This window comes from Dysidea avara, chromosome 11 (assembly GCF_963678975.1).
Source record: "Dysidea avara chromosome 11, odDysAvar1.4, whole genome shotgun sequence".
Lineage (NCBI taxonomy): Eukaryota > Metazoa > Porifera > Demospongiae > Dictyoceratida > Dysideidae > Dysidea > Dysidea avara.
This window is the reverse complement of record NC_089282.1, coordinates 24,166,257-24,180,257: the sequence shown is the minus strand read 5'-3', so window position 1 is coordinate 24,180,257 and position 14,001 is coordinate 24,166,257. Positions and strand designations below refer to the sequence as shown.

The following is a 14,001-nucleotide window of genomic DNA, read 5'->3' as shown; positions in this document are numbered from 1 at the left end:
CCTATTAAGGGTGGCATTCATAAATAAAATCTTGTAATTGACATAATGGGTAAACAGCTTGGAGTTGTGTGATCTTTGATGGCACAAGAACCATATTATTCGCATTCATATCACTGTTCGTGCATGCATTCACAATACTGAATTAACCCAACTGATATAAAAGCAAAATATTGTACAATGAAGTGTGTGCATTTGATTGTATGTACCGTAATACAACAGATAATTACATCGTATTAACTAATGTGTGCATGCCTGTTAGAATTGTTAACATGTCATGACCAAAACTTTAGTTTCCCCCAAAACCATGAAGCAAAACTGTCAATTGCTGACCCTATCGTGGAGAAGATACCTTGACTTTGTAAACTGGTATCAGTACTGAATGTGACACTGTCATGCATATGATCATTAGACCTTTTCCATTTTCTTTTTAATGATTGCAGTTTCAAGACTTCCCTTGTAAAGTTTTCCCTCGTGTCCTCCTTAACTATATCCATGTTTGTATAAGCCTGCAAAGCTCGCATCTTATCAAAGTCCATAGATGACAAGGCACTCATGAACTTGTCGCACTCTTTCCTAAACTTTGCTATTAGCTCAATGGCCTTTGGTACTATTATGCTATCATCATCTTGATCAATATTATATCCAATCTTACGATGCAGTACAGCCATCTTCTCTTCATCTTCAGGACTGAAATAAAATTCTGATTGCTGTTTCTTTAAATCACAATACTCCGTAACATATTGTACATGGCTTTCAAGCTCTTTGATAGGTCCCATCCATTTGTTAATATACTTGATTTGTTCAGCAATTACATCACGGTCATTTTCAAACTGCTCTATCTGCTCATTTTGCTCCATCAACTTCTGCTCTTGATTTTGGATAACATGAATTTTGTCCCTCAAGGTATTATTTACAAACCGAACGTCATCTTTTAGAAAACCATTTTGTTCTTTTAAGTCATTAGTTTCAATCCAGGTTGAGGGAAAGGTATGAACTGCCATGAGACTAATGACAAATACTAACATGTTGTATTTGTTTCCCTTAACCCATCCTACAGTATTGACAATCATGAATTGGACCTGTGGACAGTTATCATATTTGTAACTAAAATATTAGAAGCTCATCAATAAACTACTGTAATTCACTTTATTTTATGCAAGCGATTTTACATTTTACATGACTGCTCTATTAGAGTACTTCAGTCTTATGCAGCACTGGTAGCTACAGTAGTGGTAGTGGTGGTTGTTGGTGGGGGGGGGTGTTTGAGGCTTAATTATTGAGTAATAGTTGAAAGCTAGCTAATAGGTACAATATAAAAGGCAGTAGCTAACCCACACAGTTAATGTCTGAAAACTTTGGCTAGTAGCTTTAAGACATAACCCCATGCAAAGTAATTAATTTTGCATCCAAAATTTATATTTTACAATAAAAGAATAAGTGAAGTATAAATAATATGGCAAGATGACAGACAACCACTGATCCTAATAATTTATGCAATTTACATTTTCTATGCCCATGTTCAAGATACTACCATGATTTGCTTCTTTTTTTTTGCTGTTGTAAAATAATTTTCGTATGCAAAACTTGTATGAAAATTTCTTACACAAAAATTTTTTATATAAGATCAAACTACTCTAATAGAGCAGTCATTCACATAAATCATACGAAAATATTTTTACACTAAAATTTTTACCATGAAATTTTTTGCACGGAAATAAAGCAAATTACAATAATCCCAATCTACTCCCCACAACTTTGATAACATAAGTAGAAACTTTAGTATTAGTTAAGTTTGTAACTGTATGTGTAGTCAAGTGCTACGGTTGTAACTACTGTATGCATACCCAGGCTGTTCCCACAGACAGTTAATGCAGACTTGCTGCATTAAAAAGCAAATAAAATAAACAATACTCCGCACAGCAGTGTGTCATGCAACCTTGAAGTATGATATCAGGCACATACATGTATGATGGCATAATGAAACAAAAGTCCTTGGTCACATGCAACTACAGAGACTAAACCAAATCCAGCATGGCAAGGATGAATACAAAAATGAATACCGGCAATTATGCATGCACCTACCAATATATTGCCCCTACGTGACTATACTGGAAGAGTTGACACGAAACTGTTGCTCCAATTCACTGTAAGGTATTGACTGTTGCTCAAATAATCTTTTGCCGCTGTTTTAATGTCAAATCCCCTGCGTGTTGCAACTGAGGCTTATGTAGGGGATTTTACAAGCAAAATATAATTTACATTACGGCATGTCAAATCTCCACCACAATATCTTGAGGGGGAAGGTAGTGGAATGGTAGGTGTATTTATAGTCAAAGTCAGAGGACATTGGTCACATGTCATAACTCTATGACATGCAATTATGCCAAGATTTCAAGATTCTGGTGAAGATTTCAAGACTAGATTATCGTGTAATATCAGTGTGTATCTGACCATTTTGGGAAATTTTACTATTTTAAAGATTTCAGATTTCAATTCCAGAGATTTCTAGTAAAGATTTCAAGATCAACCTATGAGATTTCCAGCTTGTTTTGGACTCCTCGCTATATCGCTATCTCCAGTCTTGTGTGGGCCCAAAATGCAATCAATTACGTGCCTGGATACAATGTGTCTTAAAAGGAAGTAACGCGTTACATTCGTTATAATTTCCGGATGTAATATCCGTTACATATTACTCGATAATTTGTCATGTAACGTGTTATATTACTCGTTACTGCTAAAATAATATTATTAAATAACACGTTACATTTGTAATTGTAAATTTTGGATAGAGGCATAGCCGGTACATCCAAATCATACACACAATAAGTGACTATACCCATTAAAATTCATACACCATATTACTATAGTGTCTGTCAAGCAAATTCTTAAACTGATTAGGGGAATTGGAGTCAACCACTGATTGGGGTAGAAAATTCCAGTCATTAATCACTCTAACTGAAAGAAAAGATGATTTGTAATGCATTGCCCCTAACTCTGCCACTGGCAGCTGGCATGGCGACTTGAGACTTAGTCTACCAGCTGGTAACACTTTCAAAACAAATAAACAGTAGTCCGTCCTTCTAGATTGCTATTTGTTTGATGGACGTCACACGCTAGCTGTGTTGATCGGCATTAAATAGAATCATTGTACCTTTTCTATCACCTCCATGAAAACACCCGCCCTTTATACGATTGTCTGTTCATTCAACATGGATTCTATTCCCGAAGAGTGCAAAGCATTAGACCTTGTAGTTTTCTCAAACATTATTTATTTATTTTGTTATTTATTCATGATGTAATCTTGACTGTAGTTAATAATAATTAGCACATATTTATCGAATCACGTATTGTGGTTGTTGGTGGTATTAAGTATTCATCGAATTACATTTAGTAGATGCTGGTAGTATCACTATTAACTATATTTTTTTGGCAGGTGGTCAGGTTGTTTAATCACGTGCTCAGGTGCACGTGATCCCCTCTCAACGCAGGTCGGTGACAAGCACGTAGCTGCTATTGCGTTTTCGAGCCTTTGTTGTAATCTGTATGGCTCGATGTAGGATTTTTGGCCCCTGCAGCTAACTCGAGCCTATCTGGACGAGAGTTCCATAGCCCGTGCCGTGGAGAAGGATCTGACCTTTCACCTTATTCCTTGTTTATTAGGAGTAAGGGAGTATGTGGTGGAATTCGTAGAACGGGGTTGGGAGTGGTGGGGCACTTTTACGCACGACGAGTTGAAGTTCGATCACACGAGCCAACAAATGGCGCCTTCTGCATCACGTGCGTAACTGGCTGGAGGCATGCGTGATTCTTTTGGTGCTAACCACAGTTAAGCTATTAACCTCCATTTAGCACATATTTATCTAATCACGTATTGTGGTTGTTGGTGGTATTAAGTATTCATCGAATTACATTTAGTAGATGCTGGTAGTATCACTATTAACTATATTTTTTTGGCAGGTGGTCAGGTTGTTTAATCACGTGCTCAGGTGCACGTGATCCCCTCTCAACGCAGGTCGGTGACAAGCACGTAGCTGCTATTGCGTTTTCGAGCCTTTGTTGTAATCTGTATGGCTCGATGTAGGATTTTTGGCCCCTGCAGCTAACTCGAGCCTATCTGGACGAGAGTTCCATAGCCCAAAGAAAGCCCATAATGGGGTAGCAGGGGGTTCTAAGTGGCTAGTTGGAGTAGTTTAAACCTTGTCAAAAATGATCATCTTGTTTGAGCTTGGTTTTCCTATCGCCTAGATGAGGTCTTGTCGCCTTTGATAGGCACTGTTAAGCGTTAGCGCCATAGGGTTAGCACGTGTGTCTGCCTATTCATGGCTACCTGGCCACCTCTGTAAACCGTGCCAGCAGCGCAGTTTAGGAGCTGCAAATTGCTATTGGTTGTTGATACTGGCCGGTATAGAAAGGAATATATTTCAAAACGTTAAGTGAGTGATGTTGTCGGTGCCATGCCCTGGTCTGGCGAGCAATCCGCTGTCAGCGGACTACCCCAGCTTCATCGATACTTAGCTACGTGACACTACAGTCTTTGTTTGATTGAAGTTTTATGGTCATAGTTATGACTTATGCTAAGACTGCTTGCTATAGGTGTGTCACCAGCGTGGTGCAAAGTTGGCAGTATCAGTAGCCGTAGCTATAGCTTGTTATAATGTACGTGTGCAGGGCCGGAGGAGGGAAAATTGAGTTGGTCAGGCCATTGACTATAATGTTGAAATTGCTACTATATACATGCCAATGAGAGAGGAGCTGTTGCACAGTGTGAGAAGCACACTCTGTGAAGTGCGAAGCACACTCTGTGAAGCACGAGCATTCTAGGGCCCGGGGGTCTGGGGGCATGCCCCCATGCACAGGAAATTTTTGAAAATTAGACACTCAGATATGCAATTTTAGTGATATTTAACTGCTAGCTAGCTATATAAATATGCTCAAGCCTATCTGTTGTTCTTTCAGACTTTCTATACTATGTATAATTGTAGACCTGACATACAGGGGACACAGCATGAAACTTGCTGTATAGTTCATTTAGTTATAGCTAGCAATTAGAAGTTCAAGACTGGGGGGTCTGGGGGTGCAACCCCCAGAGCTGCAGAATTTTTGCAATTTAAAGGCTTGAAAATGCCTTAAAATTTAAAATTGATGCTAAATTTTAAAGTAAAACTAGCTAGCAACTTGCAACTTCCCCTCCCAAATTTCATAGGGAACCCATGCAGCATGGTCCCCTTTAGCTAGGATATAATTACTATACAGTGAATTCAATAAAAAGCTACACAGCTACAAAAATGCAGTATACTACTATACTGGTTTGTATGAAGTGAACGGATCATCACGTAAATATACTGGTGTTTTTTTTGGTTTTTTTTTCTTGTTTTTTTTAAATATACTGGTGGACAGTCACGAGACCAATCAGTATTCGAAAATGGCGCGATGTGGGTGAGACTGAGAGTTTGCTCAGTATCTCGACAGGATGAGTGTGGGTAGTTGAAGAGGAGTGATTTCTACTCAACATCTCATCCAGATGGCCACCATGTAATGTATGGGTGTACAGCTTCTTGCCGCGGAATGAGTCATCTGGTTTGTCACAAGCCAAGGAATGCTAATGATTATTTTATGAAGATTGAATTGTGATATAAGTGTGCTGGTTTAGAATCAAAGAAGGCACCTGCCTTACACGTGATAAATGCCAACTGTCAGCACACGTGATACTGTACGTAGAACCCACAATCATTTCTGTACGAACGATACGAATGCTATGCTGTACTGTAAGGTAATTGGAGGTACTGTATGTGTAGTTCTGTGCTTTAGTTAGGCTGAGAAACTAGGTAACTACTCATGCATTTTCAATAACATCTGTAAAATGTACGTAGCTACATGTAGATGTGATCGTCCAAAGATTGCATGAGAGTAATGTAGTTCGAGCTGGTCAGCTAGTTGGTTCAACTCCAGATTATTGGTCCGGCTCAGGCCTGACCAACCGGACCGTCTCCTCCGGCCTTGGTGTGTATGCAAGTGCGTTTTAGTGGCTGCATGGCCTGTTGGATTTTAGCACTGTAGTCATGTGATGACCTAGCTGATGTGCAGTTGCGCTCTGTCCCCAGCTCGCAGTGCAGTCATAGTGAGTAATATTGGCTCACCTATTTGTGCACTCTTGACACAATCATAATTGATGTGTTCCCCGTATCCGGAGAATTGACGTGTTCCCCGTATCCGGAGAATTGACGTGTTCCCCGTATCCGGAGAATTGACGTGTTCCCCGTATCCGGAGAATTGAGGCACAGCCCAGTCTGATGTGTCTATGTGTCACTAATCTGATACTGCTTAGGGCAATCTCACATCTCTATTTATAGTGTAAGTATGTGTGTTAACCATGCCTGGTGTGATTTCAATAAACTAGTCAGGGGCGGATCCAGGGGGGGGCTTTGGGGGCTGAAGCCCCCCCAAGAGATTAGTACCTTGAGTTAGCCCCCCTTTTATAAATCCTAGATCCGCCCCTGCTAGTGCATGATACCGCTGGCATGTGGTGGTAATGATCAAATACCTTAGTACAACTTTGTCTTGTTGCCTGAAGTAGTGCTACTAGATCTAGACTCACTCGGTTGCTTTGTTCGGTGGTCACCATAGCTGTTATAGTGTGCTGCTTATCTGTCACATCCTGACTAGCTGGATATAGAATATTCTAGTCTGTTTTTTGTTTGTTTTTCTTTTTTGATTGCTAGGAGTTCTAGTCAAGGTGTTCCCAGCAAGTGAGCTGTACTAGTCGCAGCTGGTCATCTTGATTATTGGTTATTGATTTAGCTGATATGTGTGTACTGTACATGTGCTACTGAACATCACTGCCACATCTAGCTACAGCAAATAATATAGTCTGGTGCTAACGCTCAAGTTGATGACTGACTACACTGTGCTGGTCACTTAGCAGGTATAGTCATATGCTCTCAGTGTAGCTGAAGCGTGCTTAAACTGTGGCCACAGCTGCTGCAAGTCCTGCCATTTAGTGGTAGTGATTAGCTGATGTGTCACTGTACCATGCTACAAATGTAGCCGTCCTGTCATTCAGTTAAGTGCAGTAACTGATATGCTACTGTATAGGCAACTGAGTAGCCATTTTGTTTACTGCCATCGATGTTGTCATGTATAGCTGATACATATCTGTAGTGAACTGTGCTATACCACTGTATAACTGTCAAATATACTGCAAATGACACTGTCAGGTGCTATCGTTATAGCTGATGCAGGAACTAGGCCTTTATGATCCGTGTGGGTGAAGAGGAGTCTTTAGAGCACATGGTTGGACATGCTAAGTATGTAAGATTTTGCAGAGACCAAAGCCCAACCTCATGCGATTGCTATGGCCACTGTACTGCATTACTGACATAGTTGTCTCACCCACTGTGACTGATACTGAGTGATAGTGATGCAGTCAGGTGAGAAAGCTCATAGCTGCCCTGTGCTGTTACTATCTGTAAGATCTGTCGATGGTGCAGGTACAAATAACGCAACTAATGTGTAGCCGCAATCGTGATGTGGTCAGGATTATCTATCCTGGCATGGCTGTTACGTCTGCAACTAATGCGTCAGGTGTTTTCAGTATGCAGTTGAAGTTCCTGACACTTCTGCTGTACATTATTCATAGCAATCTATCTGATGTGTGGATATAGGATCATGACAAAGCCAGATGTCACATCTACTACAATTGATGCAGTCAGATGTGACAATATACCTGATATATGTGACTGCACAGTGCTACTGATGTAGCTGTCGTGTCCACTGAAGCTGCAATTGATGTAGTGAACGTGTGTGGTTACACTGGTGATATTTCTGCTACCTCCATTGTAATTGATATAGTCTGATGCTAACAGTATAGACTGTACAGTGCTACTGGTGTAGCTGTCCTGATCATGATGCAGTCAGGTGATGATATAGCTGATATGTAGCTGCCCTGCTGAAGTTTCTACCAGCTCCGCTGTGACATGTTCCTATGTAACAATATAGCTGATGTGTGGCTGTTGCTACAGTGTATGGTAATAATGTATCGCAGTACTATGGCTGTCCCATTTTTCTTTTTTTTTTTCTTTTTTTTTTACCACTGATGTAGTCAGAAGCTAGCAATATAATGACTGTACAGTGTTGTTGACGTAGCAACTACAGCTGATGCACGCAGTATAGCTGTCGTGTAAATGTGTGATGACAAGAGGTCACGTTCACTGTGATTGATAGTCAGGTAGCTGATGTATGCATGATTGCACTGTGATACCAACATAGTTATCACATTAATTTTACTAGAATTGAAATTGATGTTGCATCATTCATGTTTGAGAGCTACCAATGTAGCCCATGTTTGAGTACTATGGATGTAGCCCACGTTTACTGATGTAGCTCATGGTTGAGTGCTATCGACATAGCTCACGTTTGAGTGTTACTGGCGTAGCTCATGTGTGATTGCTACTGACATCACTCATGTTTGAGAGCTGCCAACTTACCTCATCTGAGTGCTACTGACATAGCTCATGTATAGCTGCAACTAATGTAGTTCATGTCTGGTGCAGCTCGTGTTTGAGTGCTACCAGCTTACCTCATTTGAGTGCTACAGACTTACATAGCTCATGTCTGGGAGCTCCTGTCTGGGTACTATCAATATAGCTCATGTCTGAGTGTTACCAATGTAGTTTCTGTTTGAGCATCAGCGATGTAGCTCATGTAAGCATGTTTGAGTACTACCAACATGGTTCATGATCATGTCCACATAATGCTAATGATATAGCTCATGTTTGAGTGTTACTGACATAGCCCATGTTTGAGTGTTACATGGACGTAGATCATGTTTGAGTGCTACCAACACAGCTCATGTTTGAGTGTTACTGACATAGCCCATGTTTGAGTGTTACATGGACGTAGATCATGTTTGAGTGCTACCAACACAGCTCATGTCTGAGTGCTACTGATGTAGCTCATGTTACCAGCTCACCTCTTTTGAGTGCTATGTACCAAGTAGCTCATGTACGAGTGCTACTAATATAGCTCATGTTTGAGTGCTACCAAACATAGCTCATGTCTGAAATTGAGTGCTACTGATGTTCGTAGCTCATGTTTGCATGCTACTGATGTAGCTCATGTTTGAGTACTGCTGATGTAGCTCATGTTTGTGTTTGAGTGCTACCAACATAGCTCATGTCTGAGTTTAGTAGCCCGTGTTACCGACTTGTATAATTACCTCTTTTGAGTGCTACTGACATAGCTCCTGTCTGAGTGCTATTGATATAGCTAATGTTTGAGTACTACTGCTGCTCGTGTTTATGTGCTACCAAGATAGCTCATGTTTGATACTGAGTGCTACTGATGTTTGTAGCTCATGTTTGCTTGCTACTGACATAGCTCGTGTTTGAATCCTACCAGCGTACCTCTTTTGAGTGCTACTGATGTAGCTCATAATTGAGTGCTACTCACTCTTGAGTGTTTGCAATGTAGCTCATGTTTTGAGTGCCACTGATGTAGTTCATGCTTGAGTGCTACCAATATGTTTATGGTGGAGTTCTACTGTTGTAACTCATGTTTGAGTGCTACCGACATAGCTCATGTGTGAAAGCTTTTAACTTACCACATTAATTATGGGTGCTACCGATGTAGCTTGTGTATGGGTGCTACCGATGTAGCTCATGTCTGGGCACTACCAATGTAGCTCATGCCTGAGTGCTACCGACGTATAGTAGTTCGTGTTTACGTGCTACCGACATAGCTCGTATTGTGAGATGTAGACTCATGTTTGAGTACCAACTTAACCTCATTTGGGTGCTAGCAACATAGCTCATTTCTGGGTGTTATAGCTGCTCATGTCTGGCTACTAGTGATGTAGCTCATGTCTGAGTGCAACTGACAGCTCATTTTGGGTGTTACCAACATATTGAGTGCTACCGATGTAACTCAGATTTGGGTACTACCAATGTAGCTCATGATCATGTTTGAGAACTGCTGACATAGCTCGTTCGAGTGCTATACCGTCTTAACTCATGTTTCGGTGCTGCTGACTTAGCTTATGTGTGAGTGCTACCAATGTAGCTCATGTTTGAGTGCTACCGGCGTAGATTATGCTGTGTGAGTGCTACCGACATGGCTCATGTTGTGAGATGTAGCTCCTGTTTGAGTACCAACTTGAGTGCTACCAACATAGCTCATGTCTGGCTACAGCTACTGATGTAGCTCATGTCTGGGTGCTACTGACAGCTCATGTCTGGGTGTTACTGACATATTGAGTGCTACCAATGTCACTCAGGTTATTACCGACGTACCTCATGTTTGAGTGCTACCAATGTAGTTCATATGTGACTGCTACCAATGTATTTTTCTACAGTTGTGACTCATGTTTGAGTACTACCGACATAGCTCATGTGTAAATGCTTTTAACTTACCACATTTGAGTGCTACCGATGTAGCTCATGTATGGGTGCTACCGACGTAGCTCCTGTCTGGGTATTACCAATGTAGCTTATGTCTGAGTGCTACTGATGTATAGTAGTTCAGTTTGAGTGCTACTGACATAGCACATGTTTAAGTGCTACTGACATAGCTCATACTGTGAGATGTAGCTCATGTTTCAGTACCAACTTACCTCATTATAGTGCTACCAACATAGCTCATCTCTGGGTGCTATACGTGTCTGGCTACTAGTGATGTAGTTCATGTCTGGGTGTTACTGACATATTGAGTGCTGCTGATGTAACTCAGGTTTGGGTACTACCGATGTAGCTCATGTTTGACTGCTACTGACATAGCTCATGTTTGCAACATAGCTAGTGTTTGACTGAGTGCTACCAATGTAGCTCATGTTTGAGTGCTACTATTGTAGCTCATGTGTGAGTGCTACCAACACGGCTCACATTGTGAAATGTAGCTGATGTTTGAGTACCAACTTACCTCATTTGAGCGCTACCGACATAGTTCATGTCTGAGTGCTACTGACAGATCGTGTCTGGGTGTTAATAACAAATTGAATGCTACTGACAGCTCAAGTCTAGGTGTTAATGACATATTGAGTGCTACTGATGTAGCTCAGGTTTGAGTACTACTGATGTAGCTCATGTTCGAGTACTATAGACATAGCTCATGTGTGAGTGCTGCCAATGTAGCTGATGTTTGAGTGCTACTACCGTTGTAGCTGATGTTTGAGTGCTACTACCAATTAGTGTAGCTGATGTTTGAGTGCTACCAACGTAGCTGATGTGAGTGCTACTGGCGTAGCTGACGTTTGAGTGCTACCGACGTAGCTGGTGTTTGAGTGCTGCCAACGTAGCTGATGTTTGAGTGCTACCAACGTAGCTGGTGTTTGAGTGCTACCGACGTAGCTGATGTTTGAGTGTTACCGATGTAGCTGATGTGAGTGCTGCTGAAGTAGCTGATGTTTGAGTGCTACCAACGTAGGTGATGCGAGTGCTACCGACGTAGCTGATGTTTGAGTGCTACCGACGTAGCTAATGTTTGAGTGCTACTGATGTAGCTGATGTGAGTGCTACTGAAGTAGCTGATGTTTGAGTGCTACCAACGTAGCTGATGTGAGTGCTACCGACGTAGCTGATGTTTGAGTGCTACCGACGTAGCTAATGTTTGAGTGCTACTGATGTAGCTGATGTGAGTGCTACTGAAGTAGCTGATGTTTGAGTGCTACCAACGTAGGTGATGCGAGTGCTACCAACGTAGCTGATGTTTGAGTGCTACCGACGTAGCTAATGTTTGAGTGCTACTGATGTAGCTGATGTGAGTGCTACTGAAGTAGCTGATGTTTGAGTGCTACCAACGTAGCTGATGTGAGTGCTACCGACGTAGCTGATGTTTGAGTGCTACCGACGTAGCTGATGTTTGAGTGCTACCAACGTAGCTGATGTTTGAGTGCTACTGAAGTAGCTGATGTGAGTGCTACTGAAGTAGCTGATGTTTGAGTGCTACCGACGTAGCTGATGTGAGTGCTACCGACGTAGCTGATGTGAGTGCTACCGACGTAGCTGATGTGAGTGCTACCGACGTAGCTGATGTGAGTGCTACCGACGTAGCTGATGTGAGTGCTACCGACGTAGCTGATGTGAGTGCTACCGACGTAGCTGATGTGAGTGCTACCGACGTACTGCTGATGTGAGTGCTACCGAAGTAGCTGATGTGACTGCTACTGACGTAGCTGATGTTTGAGTGCTACTGATGTAGCTGCCAATCCACCTGTCCCCAACTGAACCAGGCCTAGCTATCATTCCCCTTTTCCCTCCCTCCTAGGGGCTATACTTTGAAATGTGGGATCCAACCAGCTTAATTTGCGGTCAACCAATCCATAAATTCCTTTCAAAAGAAAATTCCAGCAACCTTACCCTAAAAAGGCCAGGTACCCTCTACGCCTACCTCCAGGATGTACTATATTTCACTCCCTTCCTGTGTGAAGGGAGGAGAATGAGTATAAAATCGATGACTGGTTAGTGGGGACTTCCGGTGGTAGGTGATAACTCACTAGGCGAGACGATACAGGAGCATCTACTGATACAATCAGTTGTGATCTGTGTGTACCACCGCGGCTAGAGCACTATTGATCAAACTAGTGCCGGAAACTTTCTTGAGAATCTTCCTGGTCACATTCTGACGGTTATCACTGTGGTTCGCGGGGTAAAGTAGAAGTTGATACCCTGTTCATCACGATATCATTCCGTTTGAGGTAGAGATGAAATATCATTGCTCTCCGTCTCGCACTTTTACGCACGACGAGTTGAAGTTCGATCACACGAGCCAACAAATGGCGCCTTCTGCATCACGTGCGTAACTGGCTGGAGGCATGCGTGATTCTTTTTGTGCTAACCACAGTTAAGCTATTAACCTCCATGAGAGGAGAGTGTCTAACGTATAGGCCTGTAATAGATGATTGCGCAGAAGTTAAACGGCTTCCTTTCCGTGTAACGTATAGGGTTCTAGTATTTGTTCGTTTCCTTACCGCAATTAGTTTAGCCGCACCGTGATGAATCCTCGAGAATATTCGAAGACTGACTGAACTGTATGTACAGGGAACAGTGCTCCTTCAATTCAAGAATGCTCAAAGGTAGGGTAACATGGCGACGCAGTGAAAATTCGAAGCGATACTCCGCCTTTGGTTCAGTGTTTATTGGTTTCTCAGACGCTCTCCCCCAGAGTTATCTTCGAGGTTAACTATGGTGGCCGGTTCCGGGAGTTTCTCACTTCTTTTCTCAGTTATTTCCGAGAAATTTCTCAGTTATTTCTCATTTATTTCTCACTTACCAATAGTTTCTCACTTATTTCTTGGATAATTTCTCGATTTTTTCTCATTTCTCAAATGTTTCTCGCTTCTCAGTTACGATTTCTCAGTTGTTTCTCAGATATTTCTCAATTATTTCTCACTAGCTACGTGGGTTAGTCTCGTGCGCACCTACACAGCGCGCAGTTTTGCAGGTGACAACACGTGGTGGATTCCGTCGGATAAGATAGATTCACAAGAATGTCTCATGAAGTTGGCTTTTTATACGAATGCATCAAGGCTGGGAAGATATCCAAAGAACAGGCCCAAGAAATGCTTTCCAGTAGTGGTACTTGCTCAAATGATCAGGCACACTCTTCACGACCTACTTCCTCGTTAGTTCAGCGTCATTTCAAGTCAGCAACGGTTTGTGGTGGAGTTTCTCCACAGAGTGGAGCTGATATGTACAAACGTATCTTTGGTAGTTGATGACACAATGCGGATATCCTATACTAGGACACTAGGTCACAACAAAGCTGAGTTAATTGCTAGGTATAAAGCTGCACAGATTAGCAGCCGAGACAAGAGCTTAAACCGAGGCAAGAGCTTAAAGTCTAAGGAACTGAAAGCTACTAGAACAGCTTTGCTAACTAAGGTATCATGCACCGTAATAAAAGTTGAAAATTTTTATTCCCATGGGCTATTTGCTGCACATGTATACTATTAGGTATCACGTTTTTGTACCTTATAGACTCTTATTGTGATACCATGTGTACTAATGTACG

At 41.8% G+C, this 14,001-nt stretch overlaps 1 protein-coding gene across 4 annotated transcripts in view; it reads left to right on the top strand.

The window, feature by feature from the left end:
* The window catches only part of LOC136238710 (RAF proto-oncogene serine/threonine-protein kinase-like), a 117,173-nt gene that overhangs the window by 100,356 nt on the left and 2,816 nt on the right, over positions 1-14,001 (top strand). Inside the window, exon 1 of one of the 4 annotated variants that reach the window (XM_066029269.1) lies at positions 12,957-13,063. The exons of 1 other annotated variant lie outside the window; for it this stretch is intronic. Coding sequence is in view for 2 of the 3 variants with exons in the window: in XM_066029267.1 (XP_065885339.1) it covers positions 13,713-13,871 (159 nt within the window). In the remaining variant the exon portion in view is untranslated. Of the gene's footprint in view, positions 1-12,956; positions 13,064-13,249; positions 13,872-14,001 lie in introns of those variants that run through there. 2 more of the 4 variants (XM_066029267.1, XM_066029268.1) reach the window with 2 other exon arrangements.